We start from the raw sequence: 25,215 nt of genomic DNA, 5'->3' as shown, positions 1-25,215 counted from the left end.
AGATAACAGAAATTTTCGACAACCTCAATACGATTTTCCTTAAAATAAAAAGGTTTAAGATGTTTTACCTTTTTGCCACACACCAAGATAAATGTTTTCGAATTAATGATTTTGAGTTTCTTCCCCTGGATAAAAGCATAAAAACAATTCATCAATTTTTGGAGGCCTATTGCGGTTCTAGAAAGTAAAACCGTATCATCGGCATAGAGTAATACCGGTATAGGCAGACTTGAATTTTTAATTTTTTGAATATTAAAATATTTATAAAGCGCTCTTATACCGAAACCGGTTTCATGGCGCTAGATAGCCGAGGGTCAGTGGGAAGCGAGCTAAGCTGCAAAAGATCTGGAGAACAAGAGGGTCTTCAATTGCTTGCGAAACTCCAGATAGGAGGGAGACATCCTAAGGGCAGGTGGAAGTGAATTCCAAAAGGATGGAGCCAGCACAGCAAATCTGGCCCCCCCCGGCCTTCTGTTTCCTGAAACGAGGAACTGACAGAAGGGCCAGGTGAGTGGAGCGAAGTTCTCTGGACGGAAGGTATGGAGAGATGGATTCGCACAAGAAGGTGGGGGCGGTCCCAGATCTGGCCTGGTAGGTAATGCAGCCCAGCTTGAAGAGCGCCCTCTCCCTCACAGGGAGCCAGTGGAGAGACTGAAGCAAGGGGGTCGTGTGATTGGACCTGGGGAGACCAAAAATCAGGCGAGCCGCCTGATTTTGAATCAGTTGGAGCCGGTGGATGAGGTAAGCCGGGGCACCGTTGAGAATAACATTCCCATAGTCAAGGCGCGACAGCACCATGGCCATGAGAATGAGTTTGAGTGCGGCAGCTGAAAAAAAACGTGAAACCTTCCGGATAGTCCGGAGGGAGAAGAAGCAGGCAGACACCACAGAACTGATCTGAGTGTGGAGGGTAAGCTGTGGGTTAATGAAAATACCCAAAGTTTTGACTTTGAGGGCTGGGAGGGGGGGGGGCCGAGGGAAGGGGGCCAGAAGGAGGGGGACCAAGGACTGCAACCACCCTCCGTCAAGACCAGCTCGGTCTTGTCCGGGTTTAATTTGAGGTGGTTGCAGTTCATCCACCCTTGGATAAAAAGCATGACATTCTGGAAGTTGGAAGACGAAGAAGGGGAGGATGAAAGGTTGAAAATAAGTTGGAGGTCATCGGCGTAGTTGAACACCGAGACCTCCATCTGCTGTAGAGAAAAAATGAGGGGTGAGATGTATAAATTAAATAATAAAGGGGATAGGGAGGAGCCTTGTGGAACTCCACAGGTTACCTTCCGAGGGGGGGCCGTGAAATTAGCAAGTTGGACGGCCTGCTCCCTGTCGGTCAAAAAGGAGCGAAGCCAGGCAAAGGCCGTGCCCCCAATGCCCGCCGCTTGGACACGGGTTAACAAGATGTCATGGTCCACCGTGTCGAACGCGGCGGACAGATCTAACAAGACTAGGGCCTGTGGTCGGCCAGTGTCAATCCCCTCCCTTAATTGATCCATCACCGACACCACAACCTTCTCGGTTGAATGCAGCGGGCGAAAGCCCGCCTGTCGGGTGGAGAGGGCGCCCGTGGATTCTACGAAGGAACTGAGAGACCTGGTGACGTGAGCCTCTGAGAAAAAAAAAAATTCAAAATTCAAATTCTTATCTTGTTGGAGATGAAGTCAGGCCTGTCTTGCAACATGGTGCATCTTTTGCATCACTGCTGCATCGGTTTCATGTGGCACGGGTTTTTTACAGCATGACATCTGCCTAGATGCATCAATTTGTAATTTTGTCACCTCATAGCAAATCTTTTGCACCGCCGCTGCATCACAAAAGTGACGCACAGTGGCGCAAAAGAGGCATACACCTATCATAAATCTGTCCCTAACATTTGAAATGATTGATTCAGGATGACGATAAGGTGTGGCCTATCCAGAGGTTTGTTTAAGGTGAGGCCTACTCAGGGTTTTAGATGAAATTTACGCTTGTTGAAGAGTACAGAGGAGATAATACATGTGAAGACCTACCAATGAAGTAAGTCATGTCCACTTCACTCCTGAACAAAGGCCAGACCTCTTCTGTGTCCATGGACAGACCTAAACTTCATCTGCACAATGTCATTCGTAAACTTAGGAAACACAGGTGATGTAATTGAAAAATGTGGAGTTTCTTTTCCTCATTTCACAATCACATCACCTGTGTTGCCTTTGCTTAGGTATCTCATAGTGCACATGTAGTGCAGCATATTAAACAGTACCCAGAAGTGCAGCACTGCATGGAACAACTTTGACACTTACAAAAGCTTCAGCTTCTGCATGCCCCCTACACAGTGCTAATTATATACATTTTAAACTAATGGTATCTTGCTGGAGATGAACTGAAACCTATCTTGCAACATGGTGCATCTTTTACACAAAAGTGACCCACAATGGAGCAAAAGAGGCGCACGGCCACCATAAATCTGACCCTAACATTTTAAATGATTGTTTTAAGATGCTAATAAGGTGTAACCTATCCACAGATTTGTTTCAGGTAAGTCCTACTCAGAGTTGCAGATGAATTTTAGGTTTGCTGAAGAATACAGAGGAGAAAATACATGTGCAGGCCTACCAACCAAGTGTGTCATGTCCACTGCACTCTTGAACAAATGTCAGACCTCCTCTGTCTCCAGGAACAGGCCTAAACCTCATCTACACAATGTGATGTGTAATGTTAGGAAACACAGGTAATATAATTGAAAAACGTGCAATTTTTTTTGCTCATTCCACAATCATATCACCTGTGTTTCCTTTGCTTAGGTATCTCATTGTGGAAATGTAGTCTATCATATGAAAGACTACGTAGAATATGAGCACTGTATGCAACAACTTTGACACTTACAGAAGCCTCTCCTTCTCCATGCCTCCTACACAGTTCTAAATGTACATCATAAATGCAAACAGTACAGAATTAATTATACATGTTAAATGGTTTATTTTTGCTGTTCTCAGAATGTATCAAATTTCACTAAAAACAGTGACTTGAAGGTATTCATCATATAACAGCGGGGAAAAAAAACACAATCAAAATGATTGTGTTTAAAAAACCCATACAACATAACAAATCAGAATTCAGAACTCCTTAAAGTTAACTTACTTTCCATGACGTCGAAGGATGTCCTATGAACAGCTTACACTCTGTTGTGCTGTTATTACTTTCAGACCGCCACTTTCTGAAAGAAAACCTCCATCGTTTTGAAAAACATGTTACATACAATAAATGACTTCTTGCTCTCTAGCACACGTTTCCACAAGGCCAAATCATGTCAGAGCCATTTATAACTCTTAGAATTCTTGTAAGCCAATCCCGTCATGTTGTATTTCCGCAACTTTCACAATAAAAATGTTTAAGATCATTTTCACAATCCTGGACTAGTAATATCTTCCCCTTCTTGCTCAGTCATGTTCTACATTTCCTATGACACTGATACTGCTTACTATGAAGCAGACTTACACTATCTCTATGACTACTACAATTATTTAATTCTCTACATCACTTTTAATCACAAAGCAATATAAAACAGTAGACAGCATTGCAGACTTACATTCCCTCTACTCCATGTTTTGATTGGCTGCTTCAATTAGCTTATAAAAAGAAACAGTTTTTTTGAACTCATTCAAAGTGCACTTATTTCTCCATGACGTCCAGTGTTATGGTAAGAAGTTATGTCTCTGTACTACACTTATCCTCAAGGCCAAATCGTGTAGGAGCCATTAGAACTTCTTGAAATTCCTCAGAGCACATCCCGAGATTCTTTCCCTAAAATTTTGGTTTTAAAAACACCAGGTAAGAGTTTTTAAGGTCATACGGCAATTTTTTTTTTAAAATTAAAACAGAATCATTGCAGAATGACCAGCCATTTCTAGACTTTAAATAAGCTGTGTAAAGGACCGTCATGATATATAATTGCTGCAGTTACAAAAGTCCTTCCTGATATTGACAACTGTGAAGCCACAAAATTTTTAATTAAAGTTGTCAATTTTGTTCCATCAGGCCTACATCGTTGGAACATTAAAATAACATACTGGCCATATGTTCGTATAAATAATGTGGACATCATTTCAGATTTACATTGGCTACACTCCATGTTGTGATCAGCTGCTTTTACTAGTTTATTAAAAGAGACTGATTTACTGTCTGGCAAAGTTAAATATATAAATCTTTCTGAGTCTACACTAGTAGTACTTGATACCCTACAGTTCTCGCAGTCATGCTGCCATTGATAAGAAAGCCCAAACAGGTGATCTACATCTACACCTTCAGCATGCAATACATCAAGCATATACATTAAAAACTCCTGACAATCTTGCTGAATATTTTGAGAGAATTGTGTTTGGCCTGAACATCTGTCTAACAGATTTCGAATTTCAGACACACTTTCTATTTTTGTTCTATCAGTGCTACATTTCTCTAACACAGAATTTAACAAACTGCAAAATCTTTGATCAGAATTGACCACAATCTCTTCTTTTACATTTTCTAGAGAAAACAAAACATTAACCACTACATTAGCATAGCAGTTGACACCAGAACTGTTTTTAAATTGAAAACCAACAACATCTTCAACAGAATCCTTTTTGTTTCTGCTTATAATTTCAGGTTCATCGACTTTTCGTCTTTTTGCTACAACCTCCCCAGTATTGGTCACATTTCTTCATTTCCGGCCTACCACACGTTTCTCAAACAAAGGATATTGAGGCAAATGTGGCGCATACTCTCTTCTTAACCTATTGTATTCCTTAACACAATCTAGATCCGCACAAATGTTTGTGACATCACACTCAATCAAGTACAATCCCGATAAAGTTCTAACTCGTGACAATGCCACATATGCCATACCCTCCTTGAACACAGAACTGCCAATATTCACCAATGCACTGTCTACACTTAAACCTTGCGATTTATGGATTGTCACCGCATATGCCAAGCAAACAGGAAACTGCTTACGGCGAACATATAAGTCTTTCACAAGCAAAAATCTAGCAGAACAACGACCAATTAGCTGTACTTCCTCAATGCCATCAAATTTAATTTTTAAAAATTCAATTCCATCTCTATTTCTGTATTTTACAAAATCAACAACATTACCCATTGATCCATTTACCAGACCTCTTTCAACATGTAAATTCCTTCTTAAAATTATACGGCAGTTCAAGCACACATTCAGAGTCTTTTCAAAACCTGCAGTTTTAGATATAGTCTTCTCTAATGAATCCAATTTTGTTTTCAAATTCTCAGACAAAATAATTGTTGATCCCATATGCTCTACTCTGTCAATAGCTTCCAGTTTCACAATCTGTTGCTTTTCTAAATGCAACATTTTGTTGTTGAATTTGGCACATTCTGCAAGAGTTGGCATCAAACATATTCCAGATTTCTTCTCAGTAATTTTCTGAAAAATATTCTCAGGCACAACATCTTGTTCTGGATATAAATTTGACAGTAATCGTGCATGTAAAGCTTCTTTCCCATGCTCGGTCACTTTTCCAATTCTAACATCTTGTAGAATATTCTTGTAAACTTCATCCTTCGCCTGACGCATATTTTCATGCAGTTCAGCATAATTGAAGTTTAACCATATATTGACGTTGCCAATGCTCCCTAGGCACTTCCTGGTATCTTCATGCGTGAGCATTTTGAACACAGGTTGCCCTTTCACTGGTGTCAGCTGCAGAAGATCTCCGAAAACAATGATGTGTTTGCCACCAAATAACACATCATACTCTGTTTTGAGAACTTCTTGCATTCTCAAATGCACAAAGGCAAGCATGACATTGGAAACCATGCTTACTTCGTCAATGATAAGAAGTTTCATTTTCCTCAAGATTCTTGAAACTTCACAACAAGCATCTCCAGATAGCTTGTGATATTGTAATTTGTTGTCATGCTCCACTGGCAGCATCAGTAAAGGATGTAAAGTAATCCCTTTAATGTTATGTGCTGCCAGTCCAGTTGGAGCGGTGACAACACAAGACAGCGATGACTCTGTCCTTTCCTGCAAATAACATGAAATTGCTTTAATAAGGAAACTTTTTCCAGTTCCCGCTTCTCCACTCACGTACAGTCGGACAGGCTTCAACGACGTACATGAGCACTCTTTCATGTCATGACTTAATCCATGATCAATTTGCATGGTAACTTCGTCATATATTTTCCTCTGCTCAACGTTGAGTTGTCTTTCCAAGTTAACCGCATCCTCCTGAGCATGTGCCATGGCTCTTTCCACTTCATTCATAGCAGTGGCAGCTTCATTTTCGACTTGGATTTTCATTAGTTCCTGCTCAACTGAATTAATAAAAAGCGAGAAAAGCAACGGGGCCAAAACGCATCCCTGTCTGATGCCAGATCTGACCTTGATCTTTCTAGTACACTCTCCCGCTGGACCGTAACGGATTTGGGCCGATAAGTTGGAGTAGAGTCTTGCTAAGAAGTGGATAATAGCAGAGGGGGCACCCATGCCCAGTAAGGTTGACCACAATAAAGCATGGTCGACCAAATCGAAGGCGCTAGAGAGATCCGCAAAACATAAGAACAGAGAGCCCGGTTTGGCCTTGGTGTATTTTCCTATTAGAAGATTTAGGTTAATACATTGTTCTATAGTACCAAGGCCCTTTCTGAAGCCATATTGGGATGGTGCAAGAATATTATTGTCTTCGGCCCATTCTTCCAATCGCATCAATAGAACCCTACTCATGATTTTTAATGAGGAATCCAGGAGGGAGATAGGGCGGTAGTTCTTGGCCTCTCCTCTATCTCCCTTCTTGTAGATTGGATTAATAATGGATTCACTCCAGGTTGAGGGGGTGTTATTGTCAGCAGCGGCATTAAAAGCTAGGGTCAATAGAGGACTCCACAGGGCCAGATTGAATTTGTATAGGTCAATAGGGACCCCATCTGGGCCCGGAGCCTTCCCTCCTTTGCTCCCATTAATAGCCATATCTACTTCATGCATCGTAATTCCCAGGGGTTCAGGTGGAATAATGGGATTATTATAGATGTTAGCAGGGGTCTCCCTGACTGGGTCAAAAATCCCTGAAAAATATAAGACCCAACTATCTTCACTTACTTGGGCAGTAAGGACTGGGAATTCTTCCTTCTGGAGGAAAGGGCTATTAATAGTGCTCCAGAACAATTTACTGTCCCGAAGGGCTGCAGCTTTGTTCAGGTCGTCCCAGGCTTGTTCTCTTAGCTCTTGTTTCCTGTGTTTCAATTCAATGTTGTAATTAGCCCTCAAGTGTTTAACCACTTCCCTATCTCTAGGTAGGTTCGATAGCGCATTCTTAAGAGCTTTTAGCGCACTGGTGCACGCATGATTGAACCAACCTAACATTTCCCGTTTAATAGGGGACTTGCTAGTAGTAAAGATTTTCTTAATTATGGTGCCGAGCTCCTCGAAGTCCTTTATAATGCTTTCAGATGGAGCATCGATTTCGAGGCAGCAAAGTATCGCTTTTGAGCCAGCTTTCACCACTCTACAATGTAAATTCTCAGATTTTTCCCCACACCACTTAATCCGTATCCCGTTTTGCCTACATGGAATGATATTATCTACAACCCTACCGGAAAAAACCTTCCTAGGATTCTCGGTAAGGATGGACATAGTTAGAACGTTGTGATCACTCAAACCATGGTCCTGAATAAGCGGGACCGTACAAAACGGGACAATCCGAGTCGAGATAAGCAGGTAATCAATAACAGAGGCAGTATTTCTCCCCGTAAAAGTGGGAGCCATATTACCCTCGTTATCAGGGGCATGTTGATGGATGGTCATATCGTACTTTAGTAGAAGATTATTGAGGGAAATACCGTAAGGGGAGTGTAGAAAATGAGCTAAGTACTCCCCATTGTCCCCATCGAACCCACAGGCAGTTGTGTAAGAATGAGGACAGGTTCTGATATTGAAATCTCCACCACAGATTATATCATAGGATGTGGTAGATTTATAATAGATGGTGTCCAGTACAGCTTCAAGTTCATCCACAACAGAAGTGCTGGTAGAATCAAAGGTGTTATTATAGTGATTAATCAGCAGAATGTTCCTATCCCTGTTAACTACTATTTCCAATATCTGAGAGTGAAACCCCACCAGATGGCTTTTTTTTACGAATACAGGGAGGTGTACAGATAGTAAAATCAATAGACCACCTTTTGCCCTCCCCATCACGGATTCTTCAGCATGACAATTATAAGATACAAAGCCGTCATAGTGGATGTCTTCAACAGACCATGTTTCTTGCAAACACAAAATATCAAAACCCATGATATGTTCTCTCCATCCCAAGGCCGAGACTCTTTGCCGCCACCCTGCAATATTCCAACTCGCCATTGAGTAACCTGTTGGCTTAAGGACCTGCACTGGTTCTATGTTTGCACAACCCATATCTGTTGACCCCGGAATATGGGGTGCGAGAAAAACCTCCTTCGGGTCAACAGACGGAATAAGGGGTACCATATAAACCTCCTTCGGGTCAACAGACGGGGCAGGAATCATATGAATCGTATCTAAGATACGAGGAGCTACCATACATTCATCCGGTAAAATATTTTTTGGAAGGGCTATCCTATCTCCGATAGCAGAGACCAACTCGGGAGATGGTACATTGGGGTATAGTCAGTCGACTCCCTCCAGGCCTTCTAAACAGCCATAGCGATTATAATCAGAAAAAGGGTTGGGTTGGGGTATGTATTGGGGTAGCATGGAAGGTCTGGAATCAAATGGTCGTTGCCTGCCCCTACGTTCCACTACAGTCCAGTCACCTCTGGAAAAAAGAAAGAAACTGGGAGGGTTTGTATAGTGGAATCAAATGATCTGTTGAAGCCCGCACAGATATGAGAAACTGTACGGGGATCTCTAAAACTGACAGTAATGCAATCTCCATTGATGGTTTTAGGAGTCTTACCAACCCAAGGAACCCTCCTGACCATAATGATTTCGTTATGTAAATGAGCCGGTAAAGGTCTATTCCAATTAAGCCACTTAATAATTCTGTGTTTCAAGGAATTAAAAGTTTCTGTTTCCCCGTTTTCTAGTGGCGGTACTCCAGCTAAGACTACCGTAAACCGGTTGGCTTCAGGTGGAAGGTCAGGCAGTCTAGGTCTAGGGGTTTTAAATTCTTTAACCGGGGACCCCTGATTCACCTTGTCCGTATGTACCGAAGGTTTAGACAAATCGGCTGGTAGGCTCACTAAATGCTGATGGGTTGGGGTATTAGTTTTACTAGATAAGGACGGGGCAGGTGGACAACTTGCTAAAGAAGGGATAGATGAAAGTGTCAGACTGGGAAGGGGGGGGCCGAGGGGGTGGGAACAATAGGGGGGGTGTTTAGGCATTTGTGTTCACTGGAGTTAGCTAAGATTGAAGCAGTGGTTTTCTCTATATTGGACATTCTAAGGTCCAACCTATCCAATTTGGCCTCTAACAGGAATATAATCGATTTAAGTAGGGCTGCAACGCACTCCATGGACACCTCTCTACCAGGGGGAACAGCTTCCCGGGTATTGTTGGACGGGGGTGGGTCACCACGCAATTTAGCTGATTTAACAGATCTACCAGACTTGGGCTCTTTTTTATTGTATACTCTTTTCCGTTTCCTAATTGCGCCTTCCCTCTCCCCTTGGTTCTTAGTATGAGTGGAACTCTCTTCAGGGACAGAGATAACTGGAACACTATTGCTATCAGAAACAAAATTAATTTCTGCTACAGTATCGATTGTGTTAGCTACAGTATCCATTAAAGTGTCAGAGCCCACTCTTAGCGACGGTTGTACCTCAGGAATCAAAGGCTGGGCTTCGACCATAAGGATAGAGTTTTTGCAATTTCTTACCGGTGTTTTGGCGTTAGCAAGAGGTCCCATAGATGAACGTTTAAGAGAAATAAGTTCTGTGGATAAGCGTTTCTCCAGAATGACGATTTCTTTGTCAATAATGTTGTTTGCCCTGATAAGGAATTTTTCCATACCTCCAGCAGTTGACAGGCTTCCGGTTAACGATGATTTAATCCGTGTTTCTCTACCAGACATGGTCCAAATAACAAGTGGATACTATACTATACGAGTTAGGAGGGTAGCCCGGTCCGGTCACTGCTGGTCACAAACGGGCCCGCTCTTGGCCCGGTCTTCGCCCGTGCGCGTCCACGCGCGTCCCGCGGGCCGAATAGGATGGCCCAGCAATATAGTTCCTGTAGGACCGCGCCCCTACTTTCAAGCAGAGGGAGGAGGCGGCGGGAAGAGGACCAGCTGTGGCAGGTTAGCGCACTGCCCGCTGGTCCTCGCAGTCCCGTCGCAAGCCTTTGCTGGAATCCGGCTTCACTCCACTCCGTTCACAAGCAGGCACAGCTGTCACAGTTGCCCAGGGACCCGAGCGGCTCCCGCGCAGCGGGGGCCGCGAGTCGCGGGTCCGGTCTCCAACTCCCCACAGCAACAACAGGTAAAGCAGGAAGCGTCCACCGAGTAGCGCCTTTACTCCCAAAGGGGACACACAAAGCCCAAGTCCGGCCCCTACTTTCAAGCAGAGGGAGGAGGCGGCGGGAAGAGGACCAGCTGTGGCAGGTTAGCGCACTGCCCGCTGGTCCTCGCAGTCCCGTCGCAAGCCTTTGCTGGAATCCGGCTTCACTCCACTCCGTTCACAAGCAGGCACAGCTGTCACAGTTGCCCAGGGACCCGAGCGGCTCCCGCGCAGCGGGGGCCGCGAGTCGCGGGTCCGGTCTCCAACTCCCCACAGCAACAACAGGTAAAGCAGGAAGCGTCCACCGAGTAGCGCCTTTACTCCCAAAGGGGACACACAAAGCCCAAGTCCGGCCCCTACTTTCAAGCAGAGGGAGGAGGCGGCGGGAAGAGGACCAGCTGTGGCAGGTTAGCGCACTGCCCGCTGGTCCTCGCAGTCCCGTCGCAAGCCTTTGCTGGAATCCGGCTTCACTCCACTCCGTTCACAAGCAGGCACAGCTGTCACAGTTGCCCAGGGACCCGAGCGGCTCCCGCGCAGCGGGGGCCGCGAGTCGCGGGTCCGGTCTCCAACTCCCCACAGCAACAACAGGTAAAGCAGGAAGCGTCCACCGAGTAGCGCCTTTACTCCCAAAGGGGACACACCACCATTTGTCTGTACCTCAGCATCAGACTTCAAAGGCTGCCGCTACCCCCCCCCCCCCCCCCCCCCGCCACAGCAATGCCAAGAGCTTGTTTCTGGACGAAAGTGAAAGCCTACCGTGCTTGTTTACAGTAGCCTTGCTCATCAACTGCTGTTGCTGTGTTGCCTTCTCTCTAGGGACACTCAGCTTGAAAACACTCGACTTGCTAGCTGCAATGCTACATCCGCTATGCTTTGCTTCTACACACGTTGATCCCTCGCAGACTGTGCTGACTGCCCCTCCTGATTCTGAAACTGACCAGCGCAGTCACCACGCAGTCTCTTCTCTCTGTCTTATGATGTCTGCCCTGCCACCATTTACTTCGGACCCTCACACCTCCTCAAGCGGTACAAAAGGGGGTGGTGATGAACGGAGCATCTGAATCAATCAAATACTCAAACCCAGTCAAAAGATCTGGGTTTAATCCATCACCGTTCTTTAGCCCACTCTGCCACCCCAGTTCAGACATGGCTATATGCAAATCAGTCTGACCCTGTGCCTCATCGGAACAGTCCAGCCCGAACTGCCAAGCCATGTCTTCCCTGGACCGGAAACAAGCCTCAGAGGACCGGTTTCTGGCATTCCAGCCGTCTTCAGCCCGGATTGCTTGAATCCAGTGGCAAAGTGAGCAAGGGACTCACGTCTGAGCATACCCTGCCACACTTATGGCGGCCAAAAGCGGTACAAAAGGGGGCAGGTCTCGGCAGTTCTTCTGGCGTTGGGGTTGGAGAGCTCTTTAACGATGTTGAAGAGTTCCTTGCTGTTGTGGGCGTTGTAGTCCAGTCGTTCCTTGAAAGCAGTTTTCTTGGTGGCGCGGATGAGTTGGTGGTCTTTTCGGGTGGCGAGCTTGAGGGCAGTCATGTTGTCCGGTGTTGGGTCTCTGCGCCAGGTTCTCTCGAGGTCTCGGCAGTTCTTCTTGGAGCTCTTGAGTTCGTCGGTGAACCATGGGGCTTTCTTGCTGCCGGGTCTGCTGGGCGGGGTCCTCAGGGGGGCGAGGTCGTCTGCGCAGTCGCTGATCCACTGCGTGAGGTTGTTGGCCGCTTGGCTGGGGTTTGTTGCGCTGGTGGGTGGGTTCTTGCTCAGGGAAGTCGCGAGCTGGTCGGCTGAGATCCTGTTCCAGTTTCTGCGTGTAACCTGTTGCTGGTGGTGGTGGATCGTGGTCCTTCTGAAGCTGAAGTGGACGCAGCTGTGGTCCGTCCAGTGGAGTCCGGTGGCGTGGCTGATGGTGATGTCCTTGTTGGATGAGAAGACTGGGTCGAGTGTGTGTCCGGCGTAGTGGGTGGGGTGAGTCCCTTGCTCACTTTGCCACTGGATTCTAGCAAGCCGGCCTGGAGACGGCTGGAATGCCAGAAACTGGTCCGCTGAAGCTTGTTTCCGGTCCAGGGAAGACATGGCTTGGCAGTTCGGGCTGGACTGTTCCCATGAGGCACAGGGTCAGACTGATTTGCATATAGCCATGTCTGAACTGGAGTGGCAGAGTGGGCTAAAGAACGGTGATGGATTAAACCAAGATCTTTTGACTGGGTGTGAGTGTTTGATTGATTCAGATGCTCCGTCCATCACCATCCCCTTTTGTACCACTTTTGGCCGCCATAAGTGTGGCAGGGTATGCTCAGACGTGAGTCCCTTGCTCACTTTGCCACTGGATTCAAGCAAGCCGGGCTGAAGACGGCTGGAATGCCAGAAACCGGTCCTCGGAAGCTTGTTTCCGGTCCAGGGAAGACATGGCTTGGCAGTTCGGGCTGGACTGTTCCCATGAGGCACAGGGTCAGACTGATTTGCATATAGCAATGTCTGAACTGGGGTGGCAGAGTGGGCTAAAAAACGGTGATGGATTAAACCCAGATCTTTTGACTGGGTGTGAGTGTTTGATTGATTCAGATGCTCCGTCCATCACCACCCCCTTTTGTACCGCTTTTGTCCGCCATAAGTGTGGCAGGGTATGCTCAGACGTGAGGCCCTTGCTCACTTTGCCACTGGATTCAAGCAAGCCGGGCTGAAGACGGCTGGAATGCCAGAAACCGGTCCACAGAAGCTTGTTTCCGGTCCAGGGAAGACATGGCTTGGCAGTTCGGGCTGGACTGTTCCCATGAGGCACAGGGTCAGACTGATTTGCATATAGCCATGTCTGAACTGGGGTGGCAGAGTGGGCTAAAGAACGGTGATGGATTAAACCCAGATCTTTTGACTGGGTGTGAGTGTTTGATTGATTCAGATGCTCCGTCCATCCCCACCCCCTTTTGTACCGCTTTTGGCCGCCATAAGTGTGGCAGGGTATGCTCAGATGTGAGTCCCTTGCTCACTTTGCCACTAGATTCAAGCAAGCCGGGCTGAAGACGGCTGGAATGCCAGAAACCGGTCCTCGGAAGCTTGTTTCCGGTCCAGGGAAGTCATGGTAGGCAGTTCGGGTCTGGACTGTTCCCATGAGGCACAGGGTCAGACTGATTTGCATATAGCCATGTCTGAACTGGGGTGGCAGAGTGGGCTAAAGAACGGTGATGGATTAAACCCAGATCTTTTGACTGGGTGTGAGTGTTTGATTGATTCAGATGCTCCGTCCATCACCACCTCCTTTTGTACCTCACACTTCCTCACCCTCACACCTCCTCACCCTCACCCTCACACACCCTTACCCTCACACACCCTCACCCTCACACCCCCTCACACACCCTCACTCACCCTCGCCCACCCTCACAACCTCACACTCCTCACCCTCACTTACCCTCACACACACTCACCCTCACACACCACATCACTCAGAAACACCACCACATCACTCAGGGGCACCACCACATCACTCAGGGACACCAACACATCGCTCAGGAACACCACCACATCACTCAGGGAAACCGCCACATCACTCAGGGGCATCGGGGAAACCACCACATCACTCGGGAACACCACCACATCACTCAGGGGCACCACCACATCACTCAGGGGCACCACCACATCACTCAGGGGCACCGCCACATCACTCAGGGGCACCGCCACATCACTCAGGAACACCACCACATCACTCAGGGGACACCACCATATCACTCGGGGACACCACCATATCACTCGGGGACACCACCACATCACTCGGGGACACCACCACATCACTCGGGGACACCACCACATCACTCGGGGACACCACCACATCACTCTAATACAGTACCACATCACTCAGCCCAACCACATCATCACACAGCACCACAACAGCACTGTGCTTGCTTGCTACCAACAAGCATTGCCATAGCCAATAGGACTCGCATTAGGAAAGTGTAAGCTATTGGCTTTGTGAATAACAATGCTATTCATTTATAGATTTTCAAAGCCAACACATATTTAAAAAATGTGTCATTTACAATACCAATAGCTCACACTTTCCTAATGCGAGACCTATTGCATTGCAAATGCTTGTTTTATGTGCTGTGGGTTGCCACTTTAGATGACGGATGTATCTAGAGGGAATAGCTGGAAGGTGGAATGTACAAAGACAAGAAGCAGGGACGCATTGAAGACAAAATGAAAGTTTGCCAGAATAGCTGAAAATCAGGGAACCATATTTTCCCACTGCGGGCTGGCGGCGTTTTTATACGAATCGCTATACAATGTGTGATATTAAAAACATATAACAGTTTTCCTACGTTTCACCAGCTTTATCTACAGATCCGCTAATTAATACAAACATCAGCTTCAAGCCAGACCTATTTTCTTTGCTAGTGAAGAAGAATGAAGCAAGAAAGAATCAATATGATATAAGTGAAGCAACATAACCAAACAAATATCAAAACAACATTTTGTCATTTTTGTTTTATTTCACACACCACAGTTCAAAAATAATTTACAGTTGCCATAAATGTTCTACAAGAGCAGTAATATGGGCACGAGAACATACCTGAATTTGAAAACAAATGACTAAAGCTCTTAATGCACATATTAATTTTACCATTAGCTTGCACACAGAAATACGCGTAGGTTATGTAACAGCATGTGAGTGCTTTGTCTAAAGCACCTTCCCCACAGACTTTTGTCTCGGTTTTAAACAAAAGATTGTCAGTACACGTGATGACCACAAAATGGATCTTATTTCAGATGAGCTGTACCAACAGGAGCTGGGTGATTCGGTGTTCTATAAAAATACTGCTTGGTAGCAAAGTGACTGCTTCATGAAAGTGAAATTCTATGTTTTAACACAAGTCCTAAAGTAATCAGCAGCAATCCGTACACTGGCAAGACCCATAACGGTTTGGTATCCTTTCCTCGCTTTTGGATGGATATAGCTTTTGGTAGCAAACAATGGCTAACTACTGTACTGAAGTAAAAAAACGTGTGCATTGTAAAAGAAAACGTTGAATTTCCAAACTATTAAAAAGGCATTACGAGGTGACGTGAAATAATAAAGCTTAAAGTTGCAAAGAAAATAACCTTTCATGTGACAGTATATAAAAGAATGACTTTGAGGCATAATATAATGTGCGCTTTGTTTCTTTTTCAGTTTCAATCGCATCCATTTTATCCGGATTTTAGCTTAAAGTAAACTGGTAACAGACCAACATTAAAAATACCGCAGCTGTATTTATGCCAACTACACCAAACCAGCCAATGGCAACCAATGTTACACATCAGTCATCAAAAACATGGTTCAAAGGCTCTTCTGTATATTTCTCGTGTGAACACCAATCACCTATTACTTCTCAATCCACTCTCTTTGTAAAATCTTCAGTGCACTAGTGGTTAAAGAAGAAAATAAACATGGGATTATACTGTTCCATCTTGCAAAACTGTGCCATAACATAGGCTACTGCCATTTCTGTGCCCTTAAAAAAGACCTTTACTTCGAATGATGCAAACCTGGTCATTGGATGTACTAAGGACCTGGGTATCAACCCTCCTGTGATGGTGGCACATCCCGCAGCGCTGCCAACGGTCAGCACACACAAGCAAGTGGACAACGAAGGCAGCACATTTCCCAAATAAACAATCACGTCGGATTAAACTGGTGCACCAACGCTGTAGAAAAATAACCAACCAAAATCTGAAATAAGGCAAAATAAGGTTTGAAAGCTGAAGGCATGTGACTTGTGAAACAAAAACAAACAACTAAGAAAACTAGACAGATTTAAGAAAGCGCGCCGATCGGTGGTGGGGACCGATTCACTGTCACGTCTAGTGTCAAAGCACAGGAAAAGCCCGATATTCCAAAAAGGAAAGTGGGTATATAATGCAGACAAGACAGTGTTCCCCAAGGACTTGATTTGCATTGCTCATTGGGTAGTTATCGTGACACAACATCAGTAAAACGGCAAAATGCAAAGGAAGCAAATGAAAAATTAGGAATAGGGCACCTGTGCCGTTACAATTTTTTGGGGAAGGTAAATTTCCCCAATGTCAGGATTCCCGTGAATTAATTACATAAAAAGTGCAAGAAACGTGGCAGTGAGTAAAAGATATGAAGATGAGGAATTCTAAAGACCCTTATATTCTACATTATGTCGACAGGTATTTTTACAAATATTGGGATTAGATTAGTAATCTGATGAACAAGAGGAGCGTTAAAAGTTTCATCCCCTTAGTGTCTGGTTTCTGACTGAGTCGTCATCAGGGGCAGTAGGCCCAGCCACTTAAAATGTCGCCATTCAATGATGAACCAAAAGAAAAGTTGAAAATTCGGCAATAGGAAAGAAATTAGAAGTCCCATCAAACTCTGTAACAAGTTTAAGGCAAAGTGTCCAGAGAGCCCTTCACTGCTGGTTGCCCTGCTGGACAAGCTTCCGCTACTGACCCAACCCAACAGTTTTACAAGGTTCACGGCTCCCTGGAGACTTTGCCCTGGGCTTATAGCAGGGTTTGATGCGACTTCACATTTCTTTTGTATTGCTGAATTGTGTCCCAGCCCTTTGATTCATCATTGATGGTGACATTTAGAAGTGGCTCCGCCTACTCGTCCTGATGAGGACACCAATGAGTCAAAAAGTCAATGCTCCTCCTATCTGACTGAATACTATACTTATTGGATACTTGTAACTACAAACAACTGGTCACTTAGTATTGAATATAAGAAGTGTTTTTTAATTCCTATTTGTAATCTGTGATCCTCATGCTTTTCACTCACTGGTCGCTGTGCGGGTTTTTGCACTTTTTATGTAATGAATGCCTCACCTGTCACCATGTGTTTGTTTTTCCTTTATAAATATTGACATACTAAACGAGATTACGAAGAATAACACATACTGTTCGAAAAATTGCAATGACAGGTCCGCCACCACCTTTTTTCCTTTTCCTTCAATTGACTGATACAGTTTACTGATGCGGTCTCACAAGATCGATCCAATGAATAATGGAAATTAACTCCTTTGGGGACACCCTTCTGCCTCGGTTATCGCACCACAAGTAGTCCCACTTGACGTCCCATGCAAATAACCGTGTTTTTCCACCTACAGGAGGCACGCGCCCACATTCATTTGCTAGCTGAGAAAATGCAGGCAACGTATGGGCTATTTACAGACCCGTGTACAACAGTGAAGGAACTAAACCGGTTAGGAACGAGGAGCTATTTCATGCTGATCATCTCTTCAGAACACTATGCATTCCAGGCTAGATGCTTGATACAATGTAAATTGCAGCATAAATATTGGTCTTCTAAAAATCGAATGTTATATTCTTATTGCAATTGCACTTGAAAGTCCACCAAAGAAATGGCAAACTTGCCCCCTTTTGGCTCGCACAGGCTAGTTGTAGCCCCAAACCCAGGTCACCAATAGAAAGATCGCGTTAGAAAGTTTGCAGCCGAGCTGAACCAGCTGCTTCCGCCTTCCATGTGGGACCCCACACGGGACACCGCTTTGTCTTGTTCCTTTGAAGGGCTTTCCTCTTCTGGCAAATAGTCAGGCAAATCTGTGTTCTCTTCAACTTCAACAGGAGTGTCTTGAAATGGAACCAGCATCTAAATAAAAATCAACATTTTAGAAACTTTTCTTCAAAAGAAGAAAAAAGAATGGAAGCAAACATTTTTTATAATAAACTTTTATTGGGTTTAATAACGCAAGACATCATCCACTGAGATACATACATTATTATTGTTACTTTGGCGGGGGGACAGAATATTGAATCAGCAACATCACAGGTGAGCAAATATTATTACGTCTGATGTCCGCTTTGGAATGTCTCTATAACTCACCATAAGTATTTGTAACTGAATCACAGAAAGCTAGATTCACCTAAAAATGTATATCTATAAACAGATACTTACTCTTGCGGCTGGGTGTAAATTTATATATATTTTTCTTAGAGCACTTCTAAAAAACGGCAAAACATGCAGCTTTTCAGGAGTACGCAAGGGAACACTTGATAATCTCCATTTACCTTAGCGCCGAGTAGGCAATTCTGCATCTATAATTGTACACAGGTTACAACTGCACATCACAACCTTTCTCTAAGGGGGTAGAAAATATCTTCGATTACGAGTTTGTTCCCTTCCCACTCCCAACCTATACCGTTTCTAAGGTGGAAATGGACAGAGAATTAGCTAGAGAACACAAACACATCACTGGTCCGGACACATTTTTTACGCATTCCGGGCCTGGAACGCAACTTCTGGTGGAAATGTACTCACAGTTAAATGGCGCGGTTGTGAAATTACTTTTTAGATCTCGTGCTAGTAGTTACTGGTTGTGTTTTACATTTACTTGCCTGTTCTGATGGTTCTGACAGTGGCCCAATTGGCCCTGTCCTGTATATAATCCCCTGTAGATATTACCTAGTGCAGTTGGCACAGTGTAAATGTGTGATATGTTTCTAATGTGTTTATGATAACACAAAGACTATTTTTTATATAACCTTGTGTGGAGCTCTTTTTGTGGTGTGCCTAGTGGGTTGTTTCTGTGTGTGTGTGTGTGTGTGTGTGTGTGTGTGTGTGTGTGTGTGTGTGTGCGCGCGCGCAAACGCTTTACACATTGCCTCTGGGATAAGCCTGACTACTCGTGTTAAGCCACCAAGGGGGTGAGCAGGGAAAATCGTCAGTGTGTAACTCCTTTGCCCTGACTAGAATGGTGGTTTCTGCCTGGCTTAGGCGCAAGCCCTCGCCAACCAGAAATCCCATTTCTAACAAATAACGTTTTATTTTAGAGCCTTTCCAAAGTGCTGTCAAGGGACTTCACCAGTAACTTTCAACAAAGGGCTTAAGAGTCAAACTATTGTGTAGTGGTTAGGCAGAACAGACTCCAAATGCATAAATAATGGGGTTGGGCACCACTAAGCAAACAGTCATCTGAGAATGACATGGCATCAGGTGAAGAATTATAGACCCCCAAAAGTACTCAAAGGTTCCTGGGCTCTGAAAGATGGCCATGGCTCCCTAAAGCAGGACTGATCTGCAACCCTACTAACACCCAATAAGGGAACCAGTCTTTGCTTGATGCATGGGGTGCACTGAAAAGCGCTGTACTACAGCAGTCCCAGGAGGCATAGCCTATTGTATTAAGAAGAGATATTCACCATGCATGTTTCAGTTAACAAGCTGAGCACAAGACAGCTTCAACCTTAGAAGATCAGGAGTGAGAATGGTATGGTAGGTCCACAGGTAAACTATTTTTAAAACGCTCTAAAAGTACATTCTCTCAAAATGAACTGAAAATCTGCACAGATTAAGGAACAGTTGACTTAAAAGCAATGAAAGATGAAAAAGGATGGAGCAGGCTAGAGCAAGAAAGAGTGATAGAACTAACTGTGTTAAAGACAGAAGTTTCAAAATGGATATCCTCAAAGTTTTGATTAAGACTGATTAAAAATAGTTTTCAGTTTTAGGGTTGCTTCAGAGATCCTATCAGTAAGTTACAATAGAGTGCTTTTTATTTAGTACATGAGCGTTCTGTTTGAATTTGACGCATATTTTTTAGCATCTCCTCTTTGTCTTTTGTGTACATCGACTACAGTTCTGTGTTCACATTTGCTACGCCAGCAAAATGCTCGGTTTCTGGGAGAACCAACAAAAGCTGTGATCAGCTCCTAAAACATTAAATACATGGATTCAGCAAATTAACATCAACATTTCAAGCTGCAAAATGTTATTTGATTATTCATAGCACACCTATAATGCGAAGTGCACAACCAAGGTTTGCATAACATGCTTAACTGCCAAATCGATGAGTATGGTTTCTGTTGAGAAAGCACGTTTCAGCTCAATGAAACAATATTTTCTACAGCTCAGCATATCTGAATGACAGTACAAGGACAAGGGTTGCCCACGCAACATAATATTTTTTAAACCTGCATAGAAATGCTTATTTAGAATTTTCTTTGACTTTAATGTCAAATGCTTTTTGTCCTGCATGCTATGAACAAACGTTGAATGTTTAAAGTACAAGGGCAGGACACTGGCTGGCTGATGGCAGTTGAAAGTTATCTAAGTAACTGCTTTTTTCAAGTTCCTGTGGTCTTTTTTGTTACAATATTTAAGATCATCATGGCTCTAACATATTATGCACAACACAAACTCAGTATAATGAACACATAAACGAGAGGAAAAACTGATTCAATGTGAAGAATAATACATGCATTATCCATCAAACTAAAACCTATGCAGCTACACAGGAACTCAAATAATGAATTGTGGAACAGGATGACGCTAAGGCTTCGGAGAGCTATCTGTACTTCGGTTCGGAAGTAAAACTAGTGTAATGTGATGGTACACCGTAAGTAAACAAAGGCATCACAACTGTCATGTCTGAGGTGAACAACGGAGTCAAGCCTCAGTATCAGACAAAAGTAGCATGTTGGGCACATCTTCAGGTGCGAGATGGGGGTGTCAACCTCAACGAGACTGCTCCTGGGACTTCAGGGTAGGCTATGATGGTGCCTGTAGCAGGTTTCACCTGAGATCAGCAACACGCGCGGCACATGTACCATTCAAGAATACTTTAACATCAACCGCAACTCTTAACCCACACACTACAGGGCAGAGGAACCCTAAGGTAATCATTAGCAAACACTGAAAGCTCGAGATATATATATATATATATATATATATCTCTCAGGAAAGAAGGGATACGTTCTCGTAAGTTTAACACAAAGTGTTTATTCCACAACGCATTTCGATTTCTGACGAAACCTTGTTCAAGTGAAACGTGCAAGGCACAAACCAGAGAAAGAAGTGCTCATAGTGAACACAAACAAAGGACATTAACAAATCATGATATTGGCACACATGTTGGAGTGGTGGATACCGTAGAAATGTGAGAAACGTTACAGCATTGGAGTACAAATCATAAGTTACTACCATCTTATAGGTGTACATGTTCAAAGATAGCTGAGCAGAATCACAGAGTACAAAGCATCCTAGTGTGGCGGCCCGTGGCGTGGAAACATGTATAATACATTAATGCAATTATACAGTCATAATCAGTCACGTGTAAATACAATGCAATACGCTCTAGATTAGTGACAAAGTGCCAGTTACGTCAGCATCAGAGGCAAGCTCCCAAATAAAACGGCTCCTATATCTCTAGACTGAATCTGATCAATCAAAATATTAGCTAGCATTGCATTGTACAGTACTGCAGAATGTATATAGTGGTACAAAAGGGGGTGGTGATGGACGGAGCATCTGAACCAATCAAACACTCACACCCAGTCAACAGATCTGGGTTTAATCCATCACCGTTCTTTAGCCCACTCTGCCACCCCAGTTCGGACATGGCCATAAGCAAATCAGTCTGACCCTGTGCCTCATGGGAACAGTCCAGTCCGAACTGCCAAGCCATGCCTTCCCTGGACCGGAAACAAGCTTCCGAGGACCGGTTTCTGGCATTTCAACCGTCTTCAGCCCGGCTTGCTTGAATCCAGTGGCAAAGTGAGCAAGGGACTCACGTCTGAGCATACCCTGCCAACTTATGGCAGGAATGTATATAGTCCATCATATACAAAGCCCTCTGACTGACTGGTTTCCTGAAAGGTTTCAGAAGAGCATGGCTGAAAGGGTGTGAGCTTGCAGTCTTGTCTATTTGGAAACTGCTGGGCACCCTGCTTGAGAATCTACACGTACTCCAGTCATGTGCTACACAGTAGTGTGAACATAAACAGGGTCGCACTCACAAGTACAACCTTTAGCATGGTCTGTATCGAAGTTACATGAATGAAAAGATATAATATTATATATTATAACTATTTTTTCTTCTCTTTCACAGATCCTAATGCTAAAATATGAAATGTTATGAAATTTAAATAATAAAAAACTGAAAAAAATGTTTAGTGTTTTTTATTTCTATTACTGTGAAGGTATGATTAACTAAGTATTAATATGCACAATGGGCTCTGTTTGTACACTGGTGAAGAAAGAGGGGATGGTTGGAGTAGATATGTATGGAAAGATGCTCCGTGTGCGTTTTAAGTTACGGGATAAAGTTGCCTTGAATACTGAGTGTCCATCGGGGCCAACTAACCCACCAGATATGTGCAGAAAGTGCCAGAGAGTTGCATTGCAGAGAGGTATAAAATGGGACATGGCTTCGGAGCACCTCTGTGCAACACAGCTGTGTGGTGTTCAATTTAAAACACGCCACAGAGTGTGTTTGCACATGTCACATCAGGCCCCATCCCTTCCCTTCACCACTCTATAAATATGTCCTATCACTTTGCCAAAACCTAAGTACTTATAAATTTACCTTGTTCTCTCTTTGTAGTGCTGAAATTACTCTACTTATTAGTTATATAGTTAAGGATTGGCCTAGCCACTAACCCTAGTACAAGTTAATTTCTTTATATACTATGCATGCACATCTGCAAGAAGCTACAAAGTATTACTATTGTCTTCAAAATACCCAGTTTATACCTATGTAGTTTTGGAATCTCCCTGTCATAGGATATCATGTGACCTGAAAAAAAAGATTTGATTGGTTCATTATATTTCCAATTGTACTTATTGAAGGTCAGAAATCATTTCAATCATTCTTCTTTGAGTATCTTTGGAGAGATAACTCTGTGCTTACCTCCTGTCACTCTCATGCAATTTTTCAAACAATTTATTTATTTATTTTTCACATTTGTAAAGCGCACTGTTACCAAACGGTGTCCTGGCGCTGAATGACCACTGGTGCGCATGACAGAAAGATTAATGTGTGAATAGCCATGTCTTCAGGGCTCTCCTAAAAGGCAGCAGGTCTGAAGTCTGCCTAAGGGCCAATGGCAGAACGTTCCAGGCCTTAGCTGCACCAAGCGAGAAACTCCTTCCCCCCCAACGAGCCTTCCTGACTCTGGGGACTACGGCAGACCTTAGTGATCTTGTCAGTTTGTACCACTGGAAGAACGGGGTCATGCAGTGGGGGCCCAGCCCTTTTAACGCTTTGAAAACTACACAAATGAACTAGCAATATGTTCTTATTGTAACAGTCTGCCGATACCTAAGCACTTACGGGGCAAATTTAGAAGCTTCCTGTGCCAACAATATGTCACTTTCTGTAACATAGTTATAGCGCAAGACACTCTTTCATATTTACAAAGAGAGGAAAAGGCACTCTGTATAGCTTTTCTTCTCCATGTAAATACGACCTCATCATTCACACCACTTTGAGTTGAAAGGGCGTTCTATAGGTGTTACTGTGCGTGTTTGCACAGAACACTCAAAGAACAAGACCCATCTCCAGATTTATCATAAATCATAAATCTGGACATGTGTGTGAATGCTGCACCATCCTCCAATTGGTTTAGCAAGGCACACCAAGGAGAACTGTTTTCATTTCTCCTCATTTTTTTCTTTCAATATATACAACATTGCACAGCATACATTGAAGGAGAAAAATGCCTTCACTGATTGTTTGTGTGCAGGAAGGTGTGTCTTCCTGCACAAAAACAAACTCCACATGACACAGATATCCTTGCACCATGGTGCAGGGTGCCAGTGTCACTGCATGCCTGCAGTTTAAGTAGCGGTGCAGAGGGAAGCATAGACTTGCAACATATTTATGTACATATGTTGCATCCCCGTGCTTCGGAAGTACCACAGCACACTGCAGCTAAAGAGCTTACAGTGTCATGCTGCAGCACTTCCTTATAGTTCTGCACTTATACATTCACCAAACACTACTAATGCATTCTTTCAGTCAATATCGCACTACCCATACATTCAACTATACTTTCACACACTAGCATAGCTCTTTTTTTAACCAGAGAAGTTAGTTCTGAAAAGAACTTTTTATTTATTTATTTTTTTATATACTTTTTTGAACGATTTTTGTATTTTTTTTAAAAGAAAAAAAGAGAACTGGAGGAACAAAACTATGAACTTCAGGGAAAAAAAACAACAAAAGTCTAGCACTGATGATTTTCTTGTGCTCTGCAGACGAGATCTACGGACTGCTCTCCGTAACAGAGTAATTTGTTGCACTTAATACAGTGCGCCTTCAGTCGACCAAATTGTGGACGTATGTCCAGATGTTGCGGTAATGCAGACGTCCCAGAAGTACTTGCCACTGCAGGTGGAGGGTTTTCGCGAAGTCTTCTGCACTACTCATGAGCCAGGTTCAGGGGGTGCGATGTCTTGAGGTACTCCATCATGCTTGCCTTACCGCAAGCATACTTCTTTGTTGGAAATCCTCTAGATAAAACCCTTTGGCAGATTTTGCATGTCACTTTAGAGGCGTTAACTTTTTTTTAGTCCTTCTGGGATGGAAAAAAATTCCAAACCACAAAACTGTATCTTTCAGGGCGTGGAGGTTCAGGAAGAAATCTATCATCAGAAGAATATTCTGAATCTGATGCTGGCTGCTGTCCAGAAGCCATTATCTGCAGATTTAAGTCAGTAGCACCAAAGAAAAGTTCTTCTCAGCTCTGAGATGTTCCTCCAAAGAAGGTCTAAGAAGAATGACTGAAATGGGTCGGGTCCTTCAATAGTTACAATAGGAAATGTTATGAACCAATCAAATCTTTTTTTTCAGGTCACATGGGGTCCGCGCACCGTGCGCACTAGCAACACGCACCCAACGCGACTTTGCGAAATTGCATTTAAAAGTAAAATAAGTTTATTAAAAGTAAAAGTATATTATTTTTATGATTAGCTTAGATAATGAAAAAATTTCGCGGGAGTCTCCCATCCAGCGCGT

At 44.0% G+C, this 25,215-nt stretch overlaps 1 protein-coding gene across 2 annotated transcripts in view; it reads right to left on the bottom strand.

Moving 5' to 3' along the window:
- Positions 1–14,920: 14,920 nt before the first annotated feature.
- The window catches only part of ARMC1 (armadillo repeat containing 1), a 185,848-nt gene continuing 175,553 nt past the window's right edge, over positions 14,921–25,215 (bottom strand). Inside the window, exons 7-8 of one of the 2 annotated variants that reach the window (XR_013610535.1) lie at positions 17,085–18,068; positions 14,921–16,745 (exon numbers count right to left, since the gene is read on the bottom strand). Coding sequence is in view for 1 of the 2 variants with exons in the window: in XM_078687241.1 (XP_078543367.1) it covers positions 17,877–18,068 (192 nt within the window). In the remaining variant the exon portion in view is untranslated. Of the gene's footprint in view, positions 18,069–25,215 lie in introns of both variants that reach the window. The other variant, XM_078687241.1, reaches the window with a different exon arrangement.

This window comes from Lissotriton helveticus, chromosome 4_1, assembly GCF_964261635.1.
Source record: "Lissotriton helveticus chromosome 4_1, aLisHel1.1, whole genome shotgun sequence".
In the NCBI taxonomy this organism is placed as follows: domain Eukaryota; kingdom Metazoa; phylum Chordata; class Amphibia; order Caudata; family Salamandridae; genus Lissotriton; species Lissotriton helveticus.
The sequence above is the reverse complement of the archived record's forward strand: the minus strand, read 5'-3'. Positions and strand labels throughout refer to the sequence as shown.